At 40.0% G+C, this 27,007-nt stretch overlaps 3 protein-coding genes and 1 long non-coding RNA gene across 11 annotated transcripts in view; 2 read left to right on the forward strand and 2 right to left on the reverse strand.

The window, feature by feature from the left end:
- The window catches only part of Kay (transcription factor kayak), a 28,842-nt gene extending 11,640 nt beyond the window's left edge, over positions 1-17,202 (forward strand). For 2 of the 5 annotated variants that reach the window (XM_070670800.1, XM_070670801.1), the window contains exons 2-3: positions 14,701-15,153; positions 15,425-17,202. In XM_070670800.1, the coding sequence (XP_070526901.1) occupies positions 14,701-15,153; positions 15,425-16,003 (1,032 nt within the window). In that variant the 3' untranslated portion in view covers positions 16,004-17,202. The other 3 variants (XM_070670803.1, XM_070670799.1, XM_070670802.1) reach the window with 3 other exon arrangements.
- On the reverse strand, positions 16,182-20,604 carry Mrrf2 (mitochondrial ribosome recycling factor 2). Of its 3 annotated transcripts, XM_070670797.1 has the most exons (7): positions 20,517-20,604; positions 20,313-20,356; positions 19,841-20,051; positions 18,499-19,575; positions 17,807-18,354; positions 17,500-17,646; positions 16,182-17,410 (listed from the first exon to the last, which is right to left on the reverse strand). In XM_070670797.1, the coding sequence occupies exons 3-7, from the start codon at positions 19,989-19,991 to the stop codon at positions 17,249-17,251; spliced, it is 2,085 nt and encodes a 694-aa protein (XP_070526898.1). In that variant the 5' UTR covers positions 19,992-20,051; positions 20,313-20,356; positions 20,517-20,604; the 3' UTR covers positions 16,182-17,248. The 3 variants fall into 3 exon arrangements, with proteins under 3 accessions (XP_070526898.1, XP_070526896.1, XP_070526897.1); XM_070670795.1 differs by having other exon boundaries at positions 17,807-19,575; XM_070670796.1 differs by lacking the exon at positions 20,517-20,604 and having other exon boundaries at positions 17,807-19,575; positions 20,313-20,491.
- Positions 20,605-21,374: 770 nt separating this feature from the next.
- On the reverse strand, positions 21,375-22,338 carry LOC139110572 (uncharacterized). The gene is made up of 2 exons (XR_011547014.1): positions 21,713-22,338; positions 21,375-21,600 (listed from the first exon to the last, which is right to left on the reverse strand). It is a non-coding gene; the product is annotated as an uncharacterized lncRNA (long non-coding RNA).
- Positions 22,339-23,920: 1,582 nt separating this feature from the next.
- On the forward strand, positions 23,921-26,862 carry LOC139110694 (tax1-binding protein 3 homolog). 2 transcript variants are annotated; one of them, XM_070670636.1, is made up of 4 exons: positions 23,921-24,083; positions 24,231-24,836; positions 25,067-25,195; positions 25,294-26,862. In XM_070670636.1, the coding sequence occupies exons 2-4, from the start codon at positions 24,780-24,782 to the stop codon at positions 25,480-25,482; spliced, it is 375 nt and encodes a 124-aa protein (XP_070526737.1). In that variant the 5' UTR covers positions 23,921-24,083; positions 24,231-24,779; the 3' UTR covers positions 25,483-26,862. The 2 variants fall into 2 exon arrangements, with proteins under 2 accessions (XP_070526737.1, XP_070526738.1); XM_070670637.1 differs by lacking the exon at positions 23,921-24,083 and having other exon boundaries at positions 24,174-24,836.
- Positions 26,863-27,007: the final 145 nt, after the last annotated feature.

Below are 27,007 nucleotides of genomic sequence, written 5' to 3' on the forward strand. Positions count from 1 at the left end.
CGACAACATAGCGTTCTATATTTTTCAATGTCACGCTTCCTGCTCGGGCGGGCGATTTATTAATGAATATCTAATGCGGTCGTTTCCACATAATAATCCGTCGCGACGGAACGACCGGTTATTGTTCGCTCTTTAATGGATTTTTCTTTGTACGTCACGACAAACGGCGATGTGAAAGGAGGGTAGAATCTGTATCCTTTGAAAGATTTTTGACACTGGTCGGTCGAGGGGGGAGGAAAAGGGGAGTAACGCTCGCCGAGGAGAGAAAATAGGTGAATCGGGGAGTCGGGGGACCGCGGGCCCATAATTCAAAACGATCTTCTCTCGGTCGTGATGGCATGATAAACTGGCCCGGCTATTCGGGGCGATGCGCTCGCGGAGTTCGAGAGGTCGTAGAACCCTGCGGGCCTTCTTTTTAAAGAGTGCGTTATGACGCGTGGGATAAACGTATCCAATTTCGTGGAACTATTGTCCGGGCTCGCGACGGACACGAGGGCCACAAAAACTACGAAGGCGACACAAAGGGCCGACCTGTCCGGATATCATTAAATGGATTAGCGTTAAAAGCTGAACGCGACGTGAGACGGAATTATAATGCACGGTGGAAATTTAATTATGCTTATGGTGTCGCAGATGTTTTTTTTTTGTTTTTTTTTTGTTTTTTTTTATAATGTTATACCTATTTGGAGATACTAATTCTTTTTTTTTTTCTTTTTTTTTCTTTTCTTTTTTTTTTCTTTTTTCTTTTGTTTTTCTTTTTGTCGTGAGAAAAATTAATGGTAGAATAATTATACAATAATCTTCGTTTAAATTATAAAAGAACCAAGAAAGGAAAAAATGATAACGATAAATGCAGCTGTTAGCGTTATTTTTCCGAGAGTAATCGGCGCATAATGTCGAGCGATTATTTCTGAGAGACAAAGGAGATAAAGTTGATACGCGTGACTGGATATACAAGAGCAAAAATGGGTTCCTAAGAAATGTAGGATAGAGAGGCTTGACGAAAGGAAGCAATGGATATATGTGTCGACAATTGGGAACTAAAAGTCGAGTACATTAGCGTCGGAAAAATTTTGAGACTGAAAAGAAAGTAAACGGGCGTGTTTTCATATTCGAGCATATTTATTTTAATCCATTTTTTTTTTTTTTTACGTGACGCAACTTTCGAGGTATACAACGTTATTTATATTATCGTATAAAGGGAAAGAAAATATCTAATCGCACAGCGAAGTCCAGCTTGTATTATATACGCATTTATGTAGGTATTTCTCTCCGAAGAGAGGCTATCGAAGAGTGCAACCCGTCGGAAATGCCTTCGAGCTTGCGTCATTGGTTAGGAATTCATGGACCGTTGTGCCCTCAAAGTGTTTTCTCTTTCTACGTCGGAGATCCTTTTTTTCCTTTTTTTTTTTTTTATTTTATTTCAACTCCTTCGTACTCGGAATATTTTCAAGAGCCTCTCGTGATCGATGAGATTTCTTTGAAATAGTTTTTCTATAACTTTTAATTTTCGCGACAAATTATTTTCTATATTTCGCTTAATAATTATCCACAGACGTTTTATCATGGAGATTAAAATTAATATTCTAATTTTGGTAAGGGTAATTTTTTTTAAATTATTCGGCGGGATGTTGTTTCGATATTAATTTTATTGTACTATTTTCAATTATTTATCGCCGACAGATTTAATCTGCGACACGGAAAATGAGATCAAGTATATCATAGAAAATAATAGATTCACGTAAATAATCTTGACAGATATCACAATAATTATAGTGTGATTTACTAATCGGCCAATTACTCCACTTTTGTGCCGCTGGCGTCAGCGAATCTAATCGATCATCCTTGGTGAAAAGTGAGTGATCATACAGCCTTGAACCAAAGCGTTGGTTTCAACAGACATTTATGTATCTTTATACTAAGGAATCGATTACACGTATTCGCGATAATAGGGACGAGGATCGTCAGAAGAATAATGTGCGCGATTTATTCTACCGCGTTTTTTTTTTATATTTCTTTTTTATTTCGAGGAGCGATTTACTCCGCAAAAATATCTCGTTCTCATAATGAACTAATTTATTAGCGCTCTTACGGATGTATCGCTTCTAAAAACAAGCAAGCAATTAAGTTTGCCGCACGTGGAATAAATATCCTCGATCATGTCGATTATAATTATCTAATTTAGCAATGATTGAAATAAGAAAGTAAATTTCCAAACGTGACAAAAATAATCGTTTTTTTATATTTTTTTTATTTCGAGAAGCGATTTACTTCGCAAAAATATCTCGTTTTCATAATGAACTAATTTATTAGCGCTCTTACGAATGTATCGCTTCTAAAAACAAGCAAGCAATTAAGTTTGCCGCACGTGGAATAAATATTTTCGATCGTGTCGATTATAATTATCTAATTTAGCAATGATCGAAATAAGAAAGTATATTTCCAAACGTGACAAAAATAATCGGGTGAAATTGCAAAATTACGGATGCAAAGTTAAGAAATATCTTCTGGCGATTCTAAAAGCCGCGGGATTCTCGAAATCTCTCGCGCGCGAATTTCGCGACGAATTTTGAAAGACGTGACGAAACCTTGGCACGATAAATTTCGACGAGGTACAGACAAGGCCGGGTGGCATACCACGCGGAATTTCCAAAATTACGCCGAACATGCGACTCGCGCCGCGGTGTCGTTCACCTCCGATCGTGACTTTGTGGCATCGCGCACTCGGCCGTGCCTTTGTTCTCGGAGCTTTAGTGCTAAAAACAGTTGAGCCGAACCACTCCAGTCTTATCTCGATGTTTATTGAGCACCCACGGGCCTCGAGTTCGAGATACTTTGTTCGGCGTTACATAAACGGTGCATAGAACCAGGCTCTTGGTAGCTAATCGGAGTGATATTTAGCCTGTCCCACTTTAGAGATTTCTATGCAGAATTTATAACGTGACTTTCTTTCCGACAAAAGAAGGCCCGCCATCTATTTTCGCACAACTTTGTCCGGCGTTTCTTTGTTCTATTTATACTGATCTCTAATAATAACTTCGTTACATATTTGTATGTCTTTTTTCTTTTTTTTCTTTTTTTTTTCTTTTTTTTTTCTTTTTTTTTTTTCTTTGAGTAATTCGTAAAATATATGTATATGGCTAAGCTTTCGGGTCCGTGCATCGCTAACGATAAAAGGGCGGCGTGTGACCGACAACGAGTTACTGTTCTCAATGATAATCGTTAATCGGGGCTCAGGAAAGGCCAGACCTCAAATTAAGCACCCTTAAACGCGGTCTCAAGAACTCATTGCTGCATCGAAATGATTTAAATGAGATTAAGAAAAAGATTGGCCGGTTAAAGCTCTACTCTCCGAGGCATTGATCCATTGCGCGCGGTGTTTTTCTTTTGATATAGAATTTTTTTTTTTTCCATTCCTCGCGGCGTTATTGACAAATCTCGCCTTCTCACGCGGTATTATTTTACATTCGATGACTATTCACGAAATGTATTCGCGGAATGCTGTAGCTCTGACCGATACCCAGGCAGGAAGTAGTTTACACGCGTGACGCAACGTTCTCGCGGTACAATTTTGCATTTCTCGGTAAGAGATGATTCGCCGTGTCGCGATCAATCCGTGAATCATATCGCGCCGCCGGCGCCAATCGGATGCCGGATGCAAACCGCGGCACCCGGAGACCACCGGCGCGTCGGCCTGAGCCCGCGGTGTACCGCGCGGAGGCGAGCGTTTTTCCTACATCCGAAGCGGATCGGCAAACAAGCTGGTCGACGTTTGGCGGCTCGAGCCGCGACAACAAGAGGGCCCTCAATGAAGTCATCCCTCGTTGTCCCCCTATCGGTGTCGGTCAGTGGTGCGCGCGTGACCCTCCTCCGCGCTCCTCCCTTCTTCCCCCTCGCGCCCACCCTCCCCCCCTGCGTGTCTCTCGACCTCCCGTCGTCCGCTACGCTGCATGGTCGAGGACTCTTTGGCCACTCCGCCGCATCAAGTCCTCTCGAGAACGAGCCGAGCGTGGCCGAGGACGACCGAGGAGGCGCGCACGACCATGTGGTGGCGGCGCGATGACAGAAGCGCTGTCAGTGTCACCGCGACAGTCGTCCGACGTGGTCGTGCTGCGGGCCGGTCGCCGTCGCGTTGCCCGTCGGAATTTCTGATCTCTCTCTCTTTTTTTCTTTTATTTTTTATTTTTTTTTTTTTCTTTTCCCTCCTATTTCTCCCTCCCTTTATCTCGCCTCGCTCTGTTCTCCGCGGCGGTCTATCGAATTCGCCGCAAGGTCGCCGACGGTGGCGACGTTTCCTCGCGCACGCTCGCGTACGTGACGTCAGAACGATTGTCAGAAAGGCACGCGTACGAAACGTGCGCCCGCGCGTCGCCTCTGTGAAAGGAAAACGCGAGCAGTTCAGGTTAGGCCTCCGGGAGACAGACCCGCCAAGTTTCGCGAACAGGCACGAGGTCGTCCGTGATCGGGTTCTTCGCTTCGAGGTGAGTCGAAAAAAAAAAAAAAAAAAAAAAAGAATAAAAAATACATTCCCATTTTAGGCCGCCGTGAAAAGAGGCAGAGCGGTGGCTCCGTGCTTTAACACGCCGCCGCGTCCTTGCACGGCTCCGTCCCGTCGTTAACTGCGCTCTTAGCAGTGCGCTGATAATGATTTTACCCGAGGCCTCTCTCCGATCCAGGCACCGCGACTTGCCGATCGCGGCCAAGTTTCACTCGCTCGATTCAGCTAGAACTCGCGTTCGAATTAAGGGTCGATTTTTCCCCTCGTACCTTCAGCCATCGATCCGCCGTCTCGGCGAAACGAAAAATTACGTCGCGAATTTTATTGCCGGGAAATCCCCGAACGAGCGTCTATCGATTTAATTTTTCCTCGTCGGCGAAAAGAAATATAATTATTGCGCGCTTATTAGCGTTCCCCCGCGCCGTTTCTCGCGTTTGTTTTTCTCTCGCCGTTTGCACTTTAGACCCCATTTAATTTCGCGCACGTGACACGCGTTCGCGCTTTTTTAAGTAATTAAACGGCACGTAATCTGCCTATCGGCTATTTTTCACGCGCAGCTTCACAGTCTGCGCTCGTAGGTGATGATTGATAACGACATTTCGCGTTATTTATTATTTAAAAAAATAAATAAATAAATATATGTACGCAGTGAATTATTTTATTAATTAATATAAGTGACGTACATTCGCACTATATTACGTTCTTAAACGGGGAAGTTGTTTCACGCTTCAAATTAGCCTAGTTATGTTTTGAGAGCAGATAAATTATACTACATCGCATGCAATCGCGATGTTTGACAAACGTGAGATTCCGCGATATCATTTGCGTCGAATAGAAGGAAAAAAAAAAAAAAAAGACAGAGAGAGAGAGAGAGAAAAAATAACCGAGTGATGACATCGTCACGTTGATTGACGTCACATCATGCTAGATAATCGCAGCGCATAATGGTATATCTTACACGCGTGTACTCGAATCAAACGTTGCATTTTAATAAGAAATACGATGCGAAATGGTTGCATCGAATTAATTAATTAATTAAAAAAAAAAAAAAAAAAAGAAACCATCTTGAAACAGATTTTCCTCGGTCGCCTCGAACGTTAGGCCTCGGAATCTCGCTTCGATCTGACCAGCAGCCTCTTCCGGGAAACCATGTTGCACATCTGCGGTCTCTTTTTTTTTTTATTCTCTCCCGAATATCGCGCCAACAACATAAACGCCTCGCGCAGTTCCTCTCCGCGGCGAATCCGATAAAACAAAAATAAATAAACATCGTATCCGTTGCATAATTCGACGTAATCGACTTCTCGTTTCTTCTCAATGTCGCGCTTTTCTCACTCGTTAAAATAATGATAGATCTTTTAGCGTCGTTTTTACGTCTTCCTCCGGAAGGTTTCGGTTTCTCCTTGATTTTTGCCGCGTGAAATCGTGGACTTTTTTCTCTTTTTTTCTTCCTTTTTTTTTTCCTCTCCGCCGCAAAGCGTTAATGTATTCTATCGGCATGCCATGCAGCCGCGCGTGCAATATAGACGGCCGCCGATCATTGCGATGCATGTTCGAACGCACTTCTCGCGCATATGCCCGTTATCATGTTTACATTCTTTGTTCTCGGCCTAAGCACTGGAATCGACACGTTTCGCATCGTGGAAAGAAACCCGTCCTTTTAATTCATGAATACTCGTTATAAGACCGCAGCGCGCGCGATTATACGGCTGACATAATTTCTTTTTTTGTTCCTTTTTTTTTTTCTTTTAATTAACTTTGAAATCCGCTTTTATTGATCGCGAACGCGACGGGAGGAAAAAAATCCGATTAAGTTCAATGAATTCACGAGAAGAATCGCGATTATTCCAGTACGAGAGATAATTTCATACGCAGCTAATTAAAAGTGCGTACATAATGCAACGGGAGGAAATATGAAAATAAAAAAAAATTATGTATTTATGCTCCGTTTTGTAACGGCGTCGTTACGTTTATTGGGAATTTACGAGCGAGTTACGAAATTCTTGTATTAAGGAGGCATCGAGTCCCGTGAACGGAAACGTTGAAACAGCAAAAATTGGAAGTAAAGATGTAGAGGTTCCTTTGTCATCCAAGGTTGTGTGGCTCTTTTGCGGTCGCGCGGTGGTTTGCGACTTTCAACCGCACTGTTTCCGGCGATCCGTGGAGAACACGCTATTCTGACGTAGTCGCGTTATTATTTACCGTGTAATATCCAGCGGCATAATTATTCGCATGTGCGAAGGGCAGGGAAAAGAGATGAAACGTGGGAGGGAGAGAGAGAGAGCGGGCAAATAAATATTGCGCACTGATATCGATTTACTCGTTTATTGTCTATTATGTAATCGCGTGATGCATTACATAAAATTAAATTTAATCTTCGGCCACAAACGTGATCCGATAAAAAGTAATAATTTAATGACGATGCTCGATTTACGCCTATAATAATTCAAGTCTTCTATGTTGCTGTTTACTTGCTTAGAAAAAAAAAAAAAAAAGAAAAAAATGCAAACGTACTATGTTATACTTAAAATATATAATTTATGTACTTATGTATAATAATTTTATATGCAGAGAAAAATAGAATGAAACATTCGAACGTGAGGTTTAAGAAAGATATAAAAATGAAACGTTAAAAAAAAAATTGTAATATTCGGTTTACAAGTCGTGGAAATGCGTTGGGCTTTTGAAGACTCGTAAAATATAATTATAAATTTATTTTCTTTTTTTTTTTCTTTTTTCTCGCTTGCGTTAATAAACATTTTCAATGCCGTTGAAAATTTACCGGCACACATTTGAGATTAAATTTTTTTTCGTAACGTCATGAGTACGGTAATCTTTTCGCGCACAATGGCTGTTACGACGATGTATGTTTAGCGTTAGCGAAACCTGTGACAGGCTCGGCTGGTCAAACACACGGATTGTTTATCATAACCTGGTTGCCTCGTGTTTTCATATCAAGGCGAGATAAGCTTGGTTTTGAATGTCCATACCGTGTTGTAGAACCTCCCTTCCGAATAACACAAAACCGAACAGGTTTTAACAATGACATATGCAACTTTCTGATAAGATAAGTGCAAGCTACACATTTGAAGAAGAAAAAAAAAGAGAGAAAATTAAATAAAGGTTCTATATAATTGATTTCCGCGATATCGATACGTTGACTTTTTTAGTTTGATAAATTTATATTAATAAATCTTGCATTTGTTTGATTTAAATTTTTGGTATTCGCGATATGGATATCTCTTGTCGCTTGGAATATTTTTGTGAATAAAATAAATTATCATCGTGGCGCCACATCTTAACGACCCGATACGAGGAAGCTGCATCCTGGAAATGTCCAGCGAGATAGACAAACAGCTTCATCCAGCGTGACGCGACTATTTTAAGCCTCCGCTGCTCTTTCAGTTTTTCCGGGATGTTAAAAACAACGCATAATTTATAACAGAGTTACGTATAAAAAATATATTTAGTTATATATTAAAAAAAAAAATTAATTTTGTAGATATACGTATTTTTTATACGACATAATTTTTTTTCCGAATATTATAAATGTTATATTCAAGATTTTATTACATTTGTTCTATTTTCTAAAATCAACTTGATAATTATTCAAATAAGATGATCAATCTAATTCAGAAAAACAATTTTTTTTTCTTCTTCGTGTGCGTAAAAGTATGCGAGTCGATGCATCGATCATTAATTTACGCCTTTTTTTTTTCTTCTTTTTTTTCTTTTTTCATTCCGACTTAATATCTCGAAATTGAAGCGTTACAAGCTTGAGATCGTCGGGAGATCTTCTGGCTCGAGTCCAAGTCGAATCCGCGAGTACCGGCGTCGACGACAAACGATTCTACACAGGTGTTAAACTTAGAACTCGAACTAATTAAGGCTTTCCAGACGGCGACCGGCCGCGTAACAGGGAATTTCACGCGTACCGGGAAAACCACTGATTGAGAGCAAAGTCATTGTCCCGTCTCACGAATTTTACCGATTCATTTTTTATCTTTTTTTTTTTTAGAGAGAGGAATTTCTAGTTTTAGATTTTATAAACAATCGAAATCGCTGTATATCTAATCTGTATATTCCTTACGGAATTATACAACAATTCCATGTAATCGTGTCACTAAAATTCACATAAAACTCCAAACATAAAAAAAAAACATAAAAAAAAAAAAATATACCAGCCACCACGTAAAATCAATTAATATTTCTCATAATTCAACAACTTATTTCTAAATAATTTTTCATATTTAATATCCACTTCTTCATCCAGCTCTTTATTTTAAATTAATTCGGGCTCGACGATTTTATAAAAGCTACTACATGAATTTACAGTCAGGGAAATTTTTTTAGCGGTCAATGGTCCATGCACGTGAGACTAACAAAGCTGCAAAAATGTTATTTCTTCTCCATCCTTGCTTCTCTCTCTCTCTCTCTTTCTCTCCCTCGTCGCGTTCATCGCGGAGCGCACATACTCGAAATTCGAAGATTATTTTTAGGACGAGTCTCGCCGTCGCGTAAGGCCACGGCGAGAGCGGCGTCGGCGTCGCTCGTTCAGTATTAAAGAGGCGTCGGTGGAGGACGCAGTGGTGAACGACAAACTCTACGACAAGTGAGAAGAAACGAGCGCACGAGGGTGATGAGATTATAAAAGGGAAAGGGGGGGTGCGAAACGTAAAGGGAAATAGCGAAGCGTACACCGACGCCCCGATCTTCTTACGAACGAACGATCGACTGAGATATATCATTTGCTCTTCATCACTTAATCCCCGCTTTCCCGATCCCGTTTTTACTCCGACCCCCTTTTCCTCCTCTCTCTCCTCCCCCCCCCGTTCCCTCCCTCGATTTTCACGCATTATCTCTCACTATCTCACCGTCAAATTTTCGACGACGAACAAACGAACGCTGAACGAATAAACCGATCCTTCGAGATATGGCAGCCACCGCCATGGACCCAGTCGACATTGCGAACATACTCGCGCAGGAGTTGCTCTATCACCAGGTAATAAAAAGTCGTCTCTCCCGCGAAATTTCGATAGATCATCCCCTTAAAAAAAAGAAAAATAAATAAAATAAAAAGAGTAGGTTCTTTTAATCAATTTTAAACAAACGCAAGCGAAGAGATAATACACCATTATCGTCAACATCTTAATCTAAATATTTCTTCTCGCTTTAAAATACTTTTACAACACCGTTATCGTTATTTAATAAATATTCCTCTCGTCGTTTAATATCGTTCTCCCATCCGATCCGGACGACGGATAGATTACGAAGGAGATCCTCGGCCCACCCGCGTTGAGGACGCAGCGTTTCGCCGCCGCGGTGTTGATATACATTTTGACGGGAATCGATATTCGATCTCATTGTGATCGCGTTTGCGCGAATAAAGTGGCTCTTTGTCGACTCGGGGGTGGGAAAGGGCCGGCGAAGAGGCGAAGGAGGGTTCTTTGAGAGACACGTTCGTTTCTGATCTGAAAATAAACCCGTCGGCGGCTGGGCGCGCTTTCGAAGCCGCGGCTCGAGAAAGAATGAGAAAGGGAGAGTGAGAGAGTAAGAGAGCTTTCATTCACCGCGGTCCATTAATTGCAAGTTAGTTACGAGTAAGCGGCGAGGCTTTCGCCGAAAGACCGCCCGCGTTTAATCGCGAATAACGAGGCATCGAGTTAATCGCGTAATCTCTGTGAACTTGAATAAGAGAAAGCTTTCGCCTTGGAGCGAGCGAGCAGAGCGAGCGAGCGCTCATGCGGGGCTTGATGATTGCGATGCGAACGAAAACGGGGAGAGGGAATTGTGCAACATTGCGCAATATCGTTAGAGGTTCTATCGACCGCGCGTGAAACTATCGCAAGTGTACCGAGAACCGTTTATCCCAGCTGTTTGATTAATAAGCTTGGCAGGAATCGTCACGAGGCATGAAACGAATCTAATTTCTGATTTATTGCCGCCGCCGAGACGAATTCGACCGTTCAAAGTTTTGAATTCTTTATTCGAGATATTCAGTCTTGGCTGTTTTGTAAAAAAACAAAAAAAAACAAAAAAAAAAAGGAAGTAAAAAATAATTTCGCGGTACTTATTTTATTAATTTATAACTTTGGAATAAAGAGAAGGAAAAGAAAAAAAATTGCCAAAAATATTTGCGACACTTGAGAGGATTTAGAAAATATTGTATGCGTCGATTTTTTAATGCGATGATTTTCTTCAAACTTCGTAAGGTGGAAGTGATACGCTAGGAATTTAATAAAATCCGCGAGCATTTCGAATATTACCCTTGCCCGTGGCGAAGGCCATTAATTTCGCGTATCGCAGCGTTTCCAACGAATATCGCCAATTAATCCGACGGCTTGGCACAGTCGCGAATTACCAAATACTAGCATCGAAACAGATTTAGTTTTCGAAATTACGTGCGCGATTACGCGGCCGTGGTAGGGCACGTTTTAATAACCTGAATATTTAACGTACAATATTCGCGGGGATTTATCCGAAATTAGTATTTCAGGGCCGTCGGGGGGAGGTGGAGGAGGCGAGCTTTAAATATCGCGATTAAATTCACATGTCGAGCGGCGCGCACGCCGCAAACGCCGCGGCGTATCTCGGACTCTGATAACGAGCGGGGCGAAATAATCGCTCGGCCACGATTTTTCTAGGGTTCGATAGCGTAATTAATCCGTTCGTCCTCGTTCTGGAAGCGACGTTCTAGGCGAGGATCTATTTTCCGCGGTGTTGAATTACAAGAGCGATATACAGACGCGCGTCGCGTTTACGCGCGCGCTTCTCGCCCGCGCTTTCGAAGCCGAGAGTTCGACCCAGCGCGGGCGCTATTATCTGGATGCGCGTTTCGCAATGATTCCTGGTGACCGATATCGCCCTTTGTTCGCAGATTTGCTACGCGCGAGCTCAGGGCAGATTAGAGGGAACAGCGTACATGTGTTTATTTATAGAATCGCGCGCGCCCGCGCTTAGGCGTACGCGTGTGCGTGCGTGCGTTCCTGCGTGTATCGTGTCGCCGCACGTGTGAGCACATATGTGGAGGAGAAACGAGCGAACGGCGAGCGAGTAACCGCGTCGCAAAACGGAAAACGCGTACGCATGCCAACAGCCATCGGCTTTATAAAAAAAAAAAAGAGAGAAAAAAATAATGCGTCGCTCGCGATCCCTCGCGAAAGAAAATTTTGCTGAAACGCAGATAGTGAAATCCTGCGTAATTCGCGACGATTAAATGTTTTTTTTTTTTTTTTTTTTTTTAATCAACGGCTGGGATCGTAATGAAAATTAGCATTATCTCGTGCGTCAATTTATATAAACTATTACAAAACAAGTTTTTGCAGGACTCGCGATTAATTAGAAATAAATTTTTTTTTCGTAAAAAAAATTAGATTAACGTAGATTAAAAAAATTTTAGATTTAAATATATAAAAAAACGAGTGCAATTTTTTTTTTTCTTACATTAAATATGTACGGTCGCGTGGACGTGTACGTATATTTAAATACGTTCGAACAAAGCTGTCATCAGAAGAAGGGAGGTAAGGGGAGTCGTTTCGCGTGGTGTGCGAATGTGATTCACGTTCGGACGAGGGAAGACTTGTCGACGCTGTTGATGCACGCGCATATAATGACGCGTTCGAACGAACGATGTTCGAGTGATCCCGCGACAAACAATGCGGAGTAAGGTGAACGGCCCGAAGGCCGTCAAGAATGGCCGGAAGCCGTCAAGTTCGACGATAGTCGTAAATAAAAAATGCCATCTTTCTCCGTTAACAGATTTATCATTTTATTATTATTATTTTTTACTTATTTCTTTCTGCGGAATAAAAAAGAAATTGAAGAAAAGAAAAGAATTTTGAAATTGAAGAAAATGAAACACGAAAAGGAAAAAAATGGCAATTTGCGCTGCTGTGGCAGAAAAAGAAAGAAAAAAAAAAATTGATTACTGCAGCGGAAAAATTTAGCTGTCGCAGCGAATTAATCTCGCTGCCACTTTCGAAGGCACTGTTTCGTCGACGTTTGTACTTTACCGTTCCCGTCGCGTGACGTTTCTCCATTTCCGTTTTTCGGCGGAAAGCAAACAGCGGCTGATAAGCCGGGATTCAGTTTTAGAGTTTGGGAAATAATCGTCCGCCGGCGCGATAAATCGTTGGGATTACAACAGGAATCCATTCCCGCGTTCGTTAATTCTCAGACGGTATCAAATCCCGAAACGTAATCCCCACGTCGAAAGATGTAAAGATAAACGAGACTGACCCGCTGAAAGAAAATGAGTTTGAAAGGGCTTGGCTGACTGATTAAAAAAAAAAAAAAAAAAGAGAGAACGGATGGACGACTTTGATTGATGAGATATTTAGCTTGAAAATGTCCTGAAAAATTCGCGGAAAAAATTAACAAAGATCGCATCCCACCCCGTGATCGCGTAGACTGCAATTTTTTATTTTTAAACCTCGTATCGAGAGGTTCTTTTTCGTATCGCGGCATTCTATTTCGCGGCGTGATGTCGTTTCGAAGAGCGCTAATTTAAATCTAATTAATGGCCAAACGTCGCCGGCGATTTGAGAGAAAAACCACCGATGTGTCCACTTATCGGTCCGGCGACGAGCCATCGATCGCTCCAGGCGATTTCTGGGATTTCTAGGATTACCTTCGGCACTTTCTCGCACAAAATCGGAATTCCAGTGACCGTGACGCCGCTACGCACACGGACACGATTCGGTAACGCCTAAGTTTAACGCTCCGGACATTCCTGAGGTTCCCCGCGCGATCGTTCCCGATGGGCGAGAGAAGCATGGGTCGGGTGCGGTGGGTGGCCGAGTGACGCCGACCCGAAATCGGCGAAGCCGTTTCGAAGCTACGTTAAGTAATTTTAGCGATGACACTTAAAGCGTCTGCCTACGGTATTTTTTTTTTCTCTCTCTCTTTTCTTTCTTTTTCTTTTTTTTTCACGGCGCAATCTGGTCGACGGAAACGCATCGCTCGATAAAACATTCATACATCGATTTAAATTAATACTTTTCAAGCATTTATTTTCTCATCTCGCGCACTTTAATTAATTACAATTAAATATTTAAAATATTGATAAATCGATGCTTCTCCCGCGCGAAAATAAAACCCCTAAAAGTCGAAGAAGGAAGTACGTCCGGCGTGTATCAGAACGCGCGGGTGCCGTTCGCTTCCACCCAGCGTCGTCGTAAATTTTATTCCCCCGTTGCTCCTTTAATTCCGCGTTTCTTTTTTTTTTTTCCTTCCGTTCGGGCAGGCGCAAACAACGGCGGCCTTCGTTAAATGGAGGATGGCGATTTGTAATTTTAGAAATGATAGCGAAGCCGCCGGGCAACGTATTTCTCTACCGCTCCGGGAGAACGAAGGACGCCACGGGGCTTCTCTTTTTCCTTCCCGCGTCCTTTTGTGTTTTCTGGGAAATGCGCAACGCGTATAGATTGCGTCCCCGACCGGCTGGCGATTGGCAGCGCGATAATAGCAAGCGCGAGGCTGTCGCTACGTGAGCTGCGATTCGAGGTGCTCGTTAATACCGTCATAGTTAGGGAGCTCGTAAAGTACGTCTCTCCTCCACCTCTGCTTGTTTTCCTCCTCCCTCCCTCCCCCCCTCTATCTATCTAGTTATTTATCTCTATCTCTCTCTGTCTCTCTCTCCGTCTCGGTGAAATCGCGTTTGAGTAACCGCGAATCTTTTTCAACCGTCCTGCCGCCGCCGCCAGCATGGAAACGACGTTTTTAATTCGACACAAATTACCAGTATTGCGCAACGTTTACGGCGCACGTGTACCGTCGGAAAGATTATTTTGCAAATCGCCGCCGGGAGAGACCGTTTTTCGTGAATCAAAGTCGCCAGCAACGCGGTGCGTAATTTAAACAGCCGACGCGAGCGGAATCGTTAACTTCGAGCGGATCTATCTGAGCGATACGTTATCGGCTTGTTGGATCATGGATATTTATATCGGAGCCATCTCGGCGAAGATTACCCGGCTGATATCGGAACTGTCCGAGGCGAAGATAACGATACCGCGCCTACCGTCGCGCGCCGGCAGTTTCTCTCGCGAAAGAACGCGCCGCGGAGAACCTTGTTTTTTTTTTTTCTCTCTTTTTACTTCTTCGCGCCACGTCTTTGTCGACGCGGGCTCTTTAAACTAATCCAGAACAAAAGAAGAGAGAGGAAACTTTTCGGCTAACGCAGTCCGTTGTCTTTGTTATTGTAGCTGGTGTCTCTGGACGGATTGCACAGCGGAGTGCCGACCAGGACGACGCCGACGCTGACGCCGACCACTCTTCGCAGCATCGAGCAGACGTTCCTGGAGCTGACGAGCGAGTCGGCGTCGCACAGTCGCGAGGCCGGCTTTGTGCCGCCGCTGGTCGAGCCGTCGCAGCCGACCCCGGCACAGACGCAAAACACAACGGCGGTACATCTACCGGCGCCGACGACCACCCTCGTCGAGCCCCAGCAGCAAACGCAGCCGCAGCAACAGCAGCAGCAGCACCAACAACAGCAGCAGCAGCCAGTTAGGCGCAATATGGGTGGCAGGCGACCCACCAGAACGATCGGGATGACTCCCGAAGAGGAGGAAAGACGGCAGATCCGGCGCGAAAGGAATAAGATGGCAGCGGCGAGATGTCGCAAGCGAAGAATGGACCACACCAATGCCCTACTCGAAGTAAATGCGTTAACTATAATGGATATAATAACGGATCGCTGAAAATATCGATAGCGTTATGCGTGTATTTTGTAACGGTTTGACGATAAAATATCTTAATCTTATTCGTAGAGATAACGGCTTCGAATTATACTTTTTCGATCTTTGTAAAGTCACAACTGCGTTATCACGAAAAAAAAAAAAGAAAGAAAAAGAAAAGAAAGAAAACAAATATAGGAAATATCACGAAATACAACATACTTACTTTTTTTTTCTTTTTGTTTTTCCACAGGAAACTGAGGGCTTGGAGCAAAAGAAACAGAGCTTACAAGACGAGATCGAGCAGCTGAAACAAGTCAAAGACGAGCTGGAATTTATTTTGGACGCCCATAGAGCGGTCTGTCGTCGCTCGCTTCGGCCCTCGTCACCGCTTGATATAAAACCCGTGATAAAGAACGATCTCTCGATCGAGAATCAATACGCCGCCGAATCCGTGAAAGGCGACACGACGGTGGCCGCGACAACGAGACCGAATAGACCTAATTCATTGCCGGTCGGTCTGGACAATAATAACAGATTGAATTCCCTGACGATGTTCGCCGAACCGAAGGAGAGGCCGGACACCCTCGCTTTCAAGACGGTGGAGACCCCGTCCTTTATGAAACCGTCGCTGGACGTGGCCGGTATGCCGATCACCACCCCGACCAGCGGTATACCGTTCAATTTCGAGTCTCTAATGGAAGGCGGCACCGGTCTCACCCCGGTCTCAACACCTCTGATACCGTCGTGCTCGACGCAACAGAGAAGCAATCTGTCCGCCGTAGATCTCAGCTCCCCGGATGCAAATCCCCCGAAACTGGTAAGCTTGTGACGCCACGACGACGTAGAGGAGCACGGATCCAACGAGGAAAACGATCCCGAATAAGAACGGGGAAGTACCATGACGCGAAGAATTTCTAAGGGGAACATAAGTATTATGCGCGTGCTCTTTACAACGAAATTTCTGATCGCTCTTCTAACGCGATATTTGTTTCATCAACAGCTGGTGCTTTTTCTTTTCGTAAACGTTTCTGTTTTCAGATCTCAATGTGTGCTACGTTGAAAATATTGTATTTGAATTACGATGGGTCGACGAACATATTGTACAATTCTCAGTATTTCTCTATTCGTAAATACATTTTTCTTAATCGACTTAATCTAAAAGTTTGAATTTTAAGGTGAATAGGAGATATATATGTAAAAAGAAAAAGCGATAGCTGTTTGAACCTTAAAAAAGAAAAAAGAAAAAAAAAGAAAAAAAAATATATTGGCGCAGATATGAGCAATAAACGTCTGCATACAAGTGATATAAGTATATTTAACATTTAACGAATTAGAAAGTAATAAATATAAGATTTGTCATTTTGTAAACGATTCAATGAGACAAATAAAATTTTATACTTTACTTCTATATTGTAAAAATATAAAAATTAAGACAAAATAAGATTTTTAGCTCAAACGTCTAAGTACATTAATTCTTAAGCTCTTTGAATTGCGCTTAAGATTAATCGACAACAGTTTGCATAATTCAAATGTATATTTAATATTGCAATATGAGCGGATAAATAAAGTTGTACGAGTGCGAGACTTTCTAAACTATTTTTTTTTATTTTGTTTCTTTTGTTCCGAACATTTTCTTCGGAATATTAGAAAATCTCGTTTCGTATTATCCGCATTGGCATAGATTTTTATACGCGGCTGTCGTTTTTCCAGTCTCACGCGACATTATAACATTTAATCCCTCCATACAATATAATATATTACATATATATATATTTTATGACGTATGACATTTTTGCATGATCTTAAGCAATATTAATATATTTATGCGTTATTACTAGGTATGATGCATAAAAGCAATGACTTCTGGATAGCTTGCTAGTGTTTTTCTGCTCCGGCCGATTACCAAGAGCTTCTGCATCATACTTGGTAGTCGCTATTGAGAATTGTATATGAAGATTGTAACGCACCAATGATAATGTTGCAATATATTTTGATTAGATTGAGTCAATAAAACAAAGTAAAATTGTACTTTTGGTAACATCATATATTTCTTCATTATTATGTACTGTTTAATTTAGAATCCTCTAATTTTTTCAATAGCTTCCTCCTCGTCCATAGGCGTCATTACTTGATAGTGACTAAATTCCAATGAAAGCGTTCCATTGCCCGATGTAACAATTCTCAATGTCGTTGAATAGCCCAATAATTCCGATAGTGGCACGAGAGTTCTAATCACCTAAGAAAGGAAATTTTACTCTAGTCGTAATTCATAGAATAAAGAAATAATTTCGATTTATTGTAAATAATACGGTATGATTTATTTACCTTATTGTTACCACGTATATCAATTTGTTGTATCGTTGCTCGCCTACGAGTGAGATCAGCATTGATACTTGATGAATATCTTTCGGGTGCCACGATCTCTAATTGCATTATAGGTTCCAGCAATACACTATTTCCATTTTGAAGTAACTGTACACATAAATTATTTTTATAACTTATAAAATATTGAAATTCATAATTTCTGATAAGCAAATAAAAATAATTTTTGTACTTATAATAAATGTATACGATGCAATCGATTCGCAATATTCAGAATTATAAATTATATTTCAGATGCTTATGTACTTACTTTTCGAATGCATTGCAGGGCAGCAGCAGAAATAATAGTGTCCGAGGTACCACGAACTACCTCCAGCCAGTGAAGCTTAACGCCGACGTTAATCACTGGACAATTTAATTTCACACCGTGCAGCAATGCAGCGTTCACGCCGTTTTTAATCGCATTCATCACTCGTGGATGAATATTATCAATATTTGAGGCAGTCTCTGGAGACTTATCCAGAAGCAGTTTCTCCTTTCCCTTGTAATTAGGTATTAAGGACATAGTGATATTAACTTTATGCATTGTTTGGCCCACTTTATACTCTAAACACAGGGAATCTTTAACGGCATCCTGAATCGTTTCCTTATAAGCGATCTGCAAGCGGCCTAGATCCACGTCAATTTTATATTCGGTTTTAATTCTCTGTTTAATGATATCTATGTGCAGTTCTCCCATCCCTCCGAGAACGATCTGCTCCGTTTCTGGATCGTTTTTCACGTGTAAACTAGGATCCTCTCTTTGCAGCTCCTGAAGTGCAGTCTCCAGATCAGATTGCACCGAGAGAGAAGGCGGTTCTATGGAGCAGAAGAAAACGGGATCGAGCAAATTTACACCGGATGCAAAAAAATTATCTACGTAGTCCTGTTGATTCGGATTCTTCTTTAGCATAGACTGTTTAGCGCGATTGGCTACGCTTACGCTCGTCGTTATTAAATCACCTGTAATAGTACTCTTTAATCCATTTACAGCCGCGACATTGCCGCAACTTATTTCGGTCACTTCCTCGTAATCGTCGGCGCAGGCAACGTATAAGCGAGCACATTGTTCACTTTGCCCGCGCGTTACGTTGTACAGCTTTTGGCCTTTCTTCATACTGCCGGAATAAATTCTGAAAAATGTAATTGGTCCCTTGTGTTTATCGTGAATAATCTTAAAGACTCTGGCTGCTAAATTGTTTTCGAAATATTGGTACGGACTCAGTTGATCTACAGCTGGCGACGGGAGATATAAAACAATGCTGTCCATTAAAGGCTGCACTCCGACGTTCTTATAAGAACTTCCCAACGTTACAGGCACACCTTTTCTACTTATGGTGACTCTGCGCAAAGAATCGACTAACGTTTGTGACTGCACCTTATCCAAAGATTCTTGTTCTATAATAATATCGGCTAATTTATCATCCAGGCTCGATAACTTGTCGGTCAACAGTCGTCGTTTTTCGCTCGCAACGTCCCACAATTTTCCGTCGTCGCTTTCAGTTATTTTTGCTTTCATTAAATTCATACCTTGATATATTTTATCGAACGTTAACTTTTCCATAGTTATCAGATCTACGACACCTTCTAGGACTCCTGCATTTATAATGGGAATCTGTATGGGTAACGTTACTACGTTCAATTTAGATTCGATGGATCGTAAGCTCATACCAAAGTCGGCATCTGGTCTATCCATTTTGTTGATATAGAATATCCGCGGTATATCGTATCTGTCTGCTTGTCTAGAAACCGTTAATGTCTGAGCTTCCACGCCAGCGGAGCCGTCTAAAACTACAATCGCGCCGTCTAATATCTGTAAAGTCTGCTCGACTTCCATAGTAAAATCAATGTGGCCGGGAGTGTCTATTAAATTAAAGCGGTAGTCTTTCCAATTGAATGTGACGGCAGCTGAAGTGATCGTTATCCCACGCTGTCGTTCCTGCTCCATGTAATCAGTTACTGTATTACCATGATGGACCTCTCCCATATTTTTTATCACACCAGAATAATACAGCATCCTTTCGGTTGTGGTTGTCTTCCCTAAATAAAAATATATTTTAATAAAAATATATTTGCAGGCTGGTGTTTAATATTTTTTTTATTCTTTTTTTGTAACTTAATAAATTATATTAAATAATTAAATAATGTTAGTCTTAAATTAAAGCTAGAATAATCATATAATTAAACGAATAATCAATTTAATTAAATTAAATATTTAATTTAATTGTTGCAAAAAATATTTTAAAGTCAATGAAGGAATCAAATATATTTTATCTATTGTGATTAATATAAAAATAATACAAACCAGCGTCAATATGTGCCAATATGCCAATGTTACGTATTTTTGCAGTCGAGCATTCTTTATTTTTAGACGCTTCTAAAAGAGCGGCATTCTTGTGTATATATCGCACACGTAATTTGCACCATGACGTTTTTAAAAAGTTGTGCTTTAACATCCTGCAAGGTTTCTTGTAAAAATCTGACTCCAAATAATTCTACTCTTCTGTAATGTGTTCCTGTTCAAGTATAACATTATTATTTTCCTCCAAATTACTTCGTGCTTATTTGAACTATTTTATATTTTCTAATTAATTAATTTCTAAAATTCTTGATAGCTTAAACTTATTTTCTTTTTTTTTCTTTTTTAATTAATTACTATAAACTATTTTATACTAAACATAATTTCTTTATTTTTATAAAAAATACTTCCTTCTATAATCAAACTTAATTTATTAATTACATAAATAATTATTACTAAAAGAATTAAATTTTATTACCATTATTAAATGAAAATATCCATAAAACAGCGGTCGGTTATAACCTGCAAAAATGTTTACGTCGTAAATACATATTTATATCGGAAAGAGAAAGTGAACGACAAACGTGGAATAATTCGTGAAATTGTCAATCGCATCGTGTGCTTTTACATTTTGCAAAATACTTTTTTTATCTGACAAATTTGTTACATAAAAGTCACATACACTCCGGTCTCTGAAACTCCTTCTGATCAATCCTCTTCGGGATGCGTTTCGGAATGTGCTGCGCAACGCGCATGGCACTGTCAAGACGTTTTATGTTTCGCTTACTCCGCTCAGAGAGCCCAACTCGGAATCGCGGCTTCCACGCGTTCAGATATAGAGACTCGTCCGTGTGAAACCAGCGTTTCGGCTGCCGTCGGATAGAAGAACAGGCCAGACCTATACACTGTCTGTCCTGTTCTTTCGTGGCGTCGCCGGCAGATATCTCAGATCCGCTTCTCGGTAACATCGCGGAGTCTTAAATAATTTTAAGTAGTACGAAATCCGACTTACCGAATTGTGTATGATCCGACATTTTCAAGATATAATATAATATAAATTTTTAATGTAAAATGCAACAAAAATTTTCCGTCCCACTTAAACAGACTGCGGACTGTCGGTTGTACATATTTTTAATATTTTCTGTAAGTACGACCGGTGTGGTTAAAAATTTTGATGCATCCTACACATCATTTCTCCTAAAGCAATATAATATTATTGCAAATAAATATATTTAATATATGTATACAGGCGCGCGCCTGTATTTTAATTCAAGGAAATAAGACAGCTGTCTTATTTAATTCATTAAATAAAAATTTGTAAAAAAGCATTATTTCTCTGAAAATAATATATATTAAAGCATATGCATATAAAAATATATAAGTATACATAAAACATATGTAATATAACAATTAAAATAAAAAGAAATAAAGACAATTAAATAAAGAATTTATAAAAAAAGCATTATTTCTCTGAAAGTAAAATATATATTAAAGCATATGTATATAAAAATATATAAGTATATATAAAACATATATAATATAACAATTAAAATAAAGACATTTAAATAAGAAATTTGTAAAAAAAAAAAAAGTATTATTTCTCTGAAAGTAAAATATATATTAAAGCATATGTACATAAAAATATATAAGTATACATAAAACATATATAATATAACAATTAAAATAAAGACAGTTAAAGGAATTTGTAAAAAAAAAACATGCAACTTATCAATCTGCATGAGCTTCAGCGGAGTTGTTGTCGGTGACTGTAACATAAAAAATAAAATATTAATGTAGACATGTTAGTTAATAAGACTCATATAAAAAAAGTAAAGGTTTCTTTTTAATAAAGATTCTAATTAAAAAATTAATGCTTACCTTAAAGTTGCTCCGCCGATGCAGGATGCCCCCCGGGCCTGCTCCTCCTCTCAGATGGGAGGTCGTCGTCGTCGTCGTCGAGTCATCTTTTCGCGCACTGGAAACTCTCGCGAAATACTGTCATTAACCCCTAACGCTATCACTCATAATTTAAATTATCACTCGTTAGTTTACATTATCACTCACAGTTTAAATTATTATTAAAACACGGCACCCCGTATTATAAACAAAAACGCGAAACTGTACACTCACACTCACTCACACTCACTCACATAATATTCACCGCGCACTTCATAACACTATAACTCATATTCACCACGCACTTTATTACACTATCACTCATACCTAGTCTAAATTATTATAAAACAAGAAAAAATTGTTCGAATAGGACTTTAAAACTACTAAAATACGCGTCGCACAATCCGACGTAACGCGAATCTCTCAAGCAGCAGATGCCAATTTCCCGAATTGCGTGCAGTAGCGCACGCACTATCAGTCACGGCTAACCAAACAGAAAACGACACTCCGCGAGGGACCGACGAATACTCCGGGCTGTACGACGATCCATTAAAAAATAAATTAAAAACGCGAATTACTATATCCCGAAAGCGCGAAACAATATTCCGATTACGAGAAAAGCGACCTTGTTTTGTAATAACTTAAACACGGCACCCCGTATTATATACAAAAACGCGAAACTGTACACTCACACTCACACTCACTTACATAATATTCACCGCGCACTTCATAACACTATGACACATATTCACCGCGCACTTTATTACACTATGACTCATAGTTTAAATTATTATAAAACAAGGAAAAATTGTTTGAATAGAAATTTAAAACTACTAAAATATGCATCGCACAATCCGGCGTAACGCGAATATCTCAAGCAGAAGATGCCGTTTTCCGAATTGCATGTAATAGTAGTGACCGGCAATAATAGCATGACTAAATGCGGCAAGGGCGACTAACGCGCGTAAGCTAGGGTGGAGTGCGTCAGGTCTTACCGCGGATCGCGTACGTGAGTCCTGAAGTACCGAAAGAAACGAGAAAACGAGGGAAAAGTTGAAGGAAGGCATCTTCATGCTCTGTTCTGTTCGCGACCGTACATGTAAGAGAGAACGCACGAGTGATCGCTAAGAAATCATTAGAGGCGCCTATAATGATTTCTTAGCGATCACTCATGCGTTCTCTCTCACACGCACGGTCGCGAACAGAACAGAACATAAAGATGCCTTCCTCCAACTTTTCCCTCGTTCTCTCGCTTCTCTCGGTACTCCAAGGTTCACGCACACGATCCGCGGTAAGGCCTAACGCACTCCACCCTAGCTCACGCGCGTTAGCCGCCTTCGCCACAGTGAGTCAAGTCATCATTACCGGTCACTGTACTATTAGCACGTCTTACCAGACAGAAAATCGACACTCCGCGAGAGATAACGCGTACTCTGGCTGTACGACGATTAATTAAAAAATAAATTGAAACGCGAATTATTATATCCCGAAAGCGCGAAACAATATTCCGATCACGAAAAAGCATCCTTGTTTTATAATAAAATAACGTTCTCCGCGCACTAGATCACTCGCGGGATATTCACGACACTTCCGTTAAATCTTTAAACACGACCCTGAGACGTAAGCGCGGTCTAACTGTCACTTTAATACTTCGGTCGGTGTAACGAACGACACAAAACTTGCACGAAGCACCGGTATAAAACGCGCCGCGATATAAAATATTCCTACCACGGTAGACACTCGCGGGATAGTCCACGGTAGACACTTCCTATTAACCTTGAATCCCGACACAAGAATCTAACTGTCACTTCAAGCGAGGTCCACGTCACCTTGTTGCGCGGTCAAAAGTCGTCGGTAGAATGACCGCAAAAACTTCCCCCAACCCCTTCAATGTTTTCCCTACTATCGCGCGGGATATTCTTTCCCCCCTTGTGTTACCCCCACCGGGGGGTTATTCACTATCCCGCTTTTTATCTTTACCGTTATTCAAAACACGCAACCACCTTTTTCGTTAAATTTTGAATTTTGACTCGAGTAATTGATAGCTCAATAATTATCGAATAGAACAGAATATTAATCATAATTTCACTATCCCGCGGATATTCACTGTCCCGCGTTTTATTTCTACCGCGCTTCAGAACGCGTTACCGCCTTTCTCGTTAAATTTTTGATTTTGATTCAAGAAATAAGATAGCTCAATAAGACATCTAACAGAACAGAATATTAATTGTAATTTTTCTGTTTCAGATAATACTCCAGCATTGAAGGAAGGACCGACCCGACATTCCGCAGACATCCTGAGAAGAGGAGAAGGACCAGGAAGAGTATCATGCATCGGCGGAGCAACTTTTTGGTGAGAATTAATTCTTTTTTATACAATCTTTATAAAAATAAAGCTTTACCTTTACATTATATCTTTACATTAATTTATCTTTACATATCTTTACATTAATTTAAATGCTAACATGTGTACATTAATATATTTCATTTTATGTTACAGTCACCGGCAGAACTCTAGAACTGCCAGCGACACCGCGAAAGAGTAGGACAGACAGTGTATAGTTCTGGCCTTTTTTTCTATCCGACGGCAGCCGAAACGCTGGCTTCACACGGACGAGTCTCTATATCTGTACGCGTGGAAGCCGCGATTCCGAGTTCGACTCTCTGCGTCCGAGGCAGGCGCTACGGGCACACACGGACACGGCATTGTGCCTAGTGTGCGTATGTTGCCCGTCTGAAATCTGCGACCACTGATTCCGAGTTGGGCTCTCTGTACTCCGCTGTCTCCGCTTAGTGATCATCTGTTCGCGCTCCGTTCCGCAGTTGACAAGAGGTATCGCTCGCTCCAACGTTCCCCACGCTAAGCGGTGCAGATTGACAGGAAACCTCGTTCGAACAGCACGCACGTTTACGCAGCGCGGCGTCACCGGAGATTCGTGCGGAGAATCTGTTATCGGACGTGGCTGCGATCGCTCGATCGCACGTGAGTCACCGAGGGGAAATTTATTAAACAGCAAAGAACGCGCGGCAAAGCCCGAGTCGCTCGATTATGTGCGCGAAAATGGCATTTCAACATCAGCCGGGTACCGCGATGGAGTGCCTAAGCGTAGGTATCATTAGAAACCGTCGTTCAAAGCTATCTCCCGCGACACACGCCCTTTACTCTTACTCACACCGATACCGTAACGGTCTCACTTCTATTAATTCCATCCCTATCTATCTATCTATCTGTGACGGTGACCGTATCAGTATCAAGATAGTGCATTCGAAACTCTGTTTGTGCCTGCACTTCTGCTTTGTGTTATGTACATGTGTGTCTATTATTCTCTGTTACAGATACCCATTACATTACACAAAGAAACGGAGATCAATGAAAACGGTGACGAAGTAATGAAATGTGGGTTCAAAATTGGTGGTGGCATCGATCAGGATTTTACAAAAAGCCCGCAAGGCTATACAGACAATGTAAGGTGTCATATCGATGCTTCAAGCACGTATTTTTGTAAGTGATTTATTTCCAAGACGAAAAATTCACTGACAAGATATTTTCTTTTTTTTTTAAGGGGATATATGTGACGGAAGTCCACGACGGATCGCCGGCGGCAAAGAGCGGTCTTAGAATGCATGATAAAATTTTACAATGTAATGGATATGACTTTACAATGGTAACTCACAAGAAAGCAGTTTCTTATATAAGAAAGCATCCAGTATTAAATCTTTTAGTAGCTCGTAAAGGTGTTACCAGTACTTAAAGAGAGATAATGTGCCAAAAGAGATTTTATTGACAAATATTTATTTCATATTATACTGCTGAGGAGGTTTGCGTATCTGTTGAATTTTTCTGCCAAATATTACGGTAGGCGTTAGCAACCTCGGTCTATTAATTAATGTATAGAGGTTCAAAATATATAAGCCAACGTTAATTAGGACTGAAAAAGTTAAGATTCCTTCGTTTATTTTAAAACGCGAAATAAACAGATGTTATATTAACTTGATATTAACATTTTTGTAAAGGAGTTTAAAAAGAGAAATGCCAAAGTATAATAATGTTGCATTAGGTTATATCTTTGAATATAATATGAATATTCTTTCTCTAAGAATCCTGCCAAGAATTTATATTCTATGAATTTTTCTTGATGCATTTCCGTCGTTAACTTTAAATATAATAATTTCGTAAATCTAGTTAAAGGACAGAAGATATTAGAAAACTTTAAAATTGTTTCAAAGTTTACGCGATTTTTTTAAATACATATATATTTTTTTTTAATTTTAATATAATACAAATGTAATTATTAATTATAATTCTATTTAACTATTTTGATAATTATTTTTTAAATTGTTATTACTCGTTAATCTATTTTTGATATGCATATCATTTCAATACGATCGGAGATTAAAACGTGGAAAAAAAGACATTCCAAATTAACATATAGTTTCATGTTATTGGATATCTTAATAATCAATTAAAATTGGAAAATAAAAAATCCTGTACATTTTTTTTTAATCTTGTGACAAGAGATGTTAAGATATTATATATATAAATTTTTATTTTTATTTTGAAATAAAAGATAGAACTTTTACTATAATATATAATTATGTATTATATTATATTTGCAGATATTTCATTTATGAAGAGTTGTATTAAATAATTGAGAAAGATTTTAAACGTGAAAATTTTATACATCGTAAAAAAATATATATCTACATATATATACATTCGTCTGTATTGCGGTATGCAATTTTTAAACAAATAATCATATTACATAAAAAAAAAAAATGTAATCTACGTAAATAGAAATACGACTTTTGTACAATTTTTATACTTTGCCTCTTTATTTTTAAGGGCGAATTTTCGATGTATTTAATAACATTTAATACGGAAAATAATTTTATACTTTATCTCGTTTTCGTAAAATGGATTGAGAATTCCTGCATGATATACGTATATGTAATATATATACATGTGAGGATGCATGACTCTGGGAATATATATGTGTATATGTGTATGTATATCCTAGTCTAGTAATGTCAAAATATTTCAGACATGTATACTTCATATATAAAAAATTCACAAAGATCTTGTATGAATTATAGAAGTGTTATAAAAAACCAAAAAGAAATTGTTAGAACTATTTTGACGTTGTCACTTTATTTACTCTTATCTGAGAAGATTCCTTAAGAAATATATATCGTATTTATTTACCACATGTTAATATTAAAATTAAAAAAACTTTTTTTAAGTCGCGACGCGTAAAATGTGTACTGAGAGAATTGCCC

This window comes from Cardiocondyla obscurior, linkage group LG21 (assembly GCF_019399895.1).
Source record: "Cardiocondyla obscurior isolate alpha-2009 linkage group LG21, Cobs3.1, whole genome shotgun sequence".
Lineage (NCBI taxonomy): Eukaryota > Metazoa > Arthropoda > Insecta > Hymenoptera > Formicidae > Cardiocondyla > Cardiocondyla obscurior.

Coding starts and splice junctions, on each gene's coding strand:
- Mrrf2 (XM_070670795.1), bottom strand. CDS start 19,991: ATGTTAAAGCACAACTTTTTAAAAACGTCATGGTGCAAATTACGTGTG. Junction 19,576..19,840: donor ATTGGCACATATTGACGCTG/GTTTGTATTATT, acceptor ATTTTTATTTAG/GGAAGACAACCACAACCGAA. Junction 17,647..17,806: donor CCCTGCAATGCATTCGAAAA/GTAAGTACATAA, acceptor TTATGTGTACAG/TTACTTCAAAATGGAAATAG.
- LOC139110694 (XM_070670636.1), top strand. CDS start 24,780: ATGTGCGCGAAAATGGCATTTCAACATCAGCCGGGTACCGCGATGGAG. Junction 24,837..25,066: donor CCGCGATGGAGTGCCTAAGC/GTAGGTATCATT, acceptor TCTCTGTTACAG/ATACCCATTACATTACACAA. Junction 25,196..25,293: donor CGCAAGGCTATACAGACAAT/GTAAGGTGTCAT, acceptor TTTTTTTTTAAG/GGGATATATGTGACGGAAGT.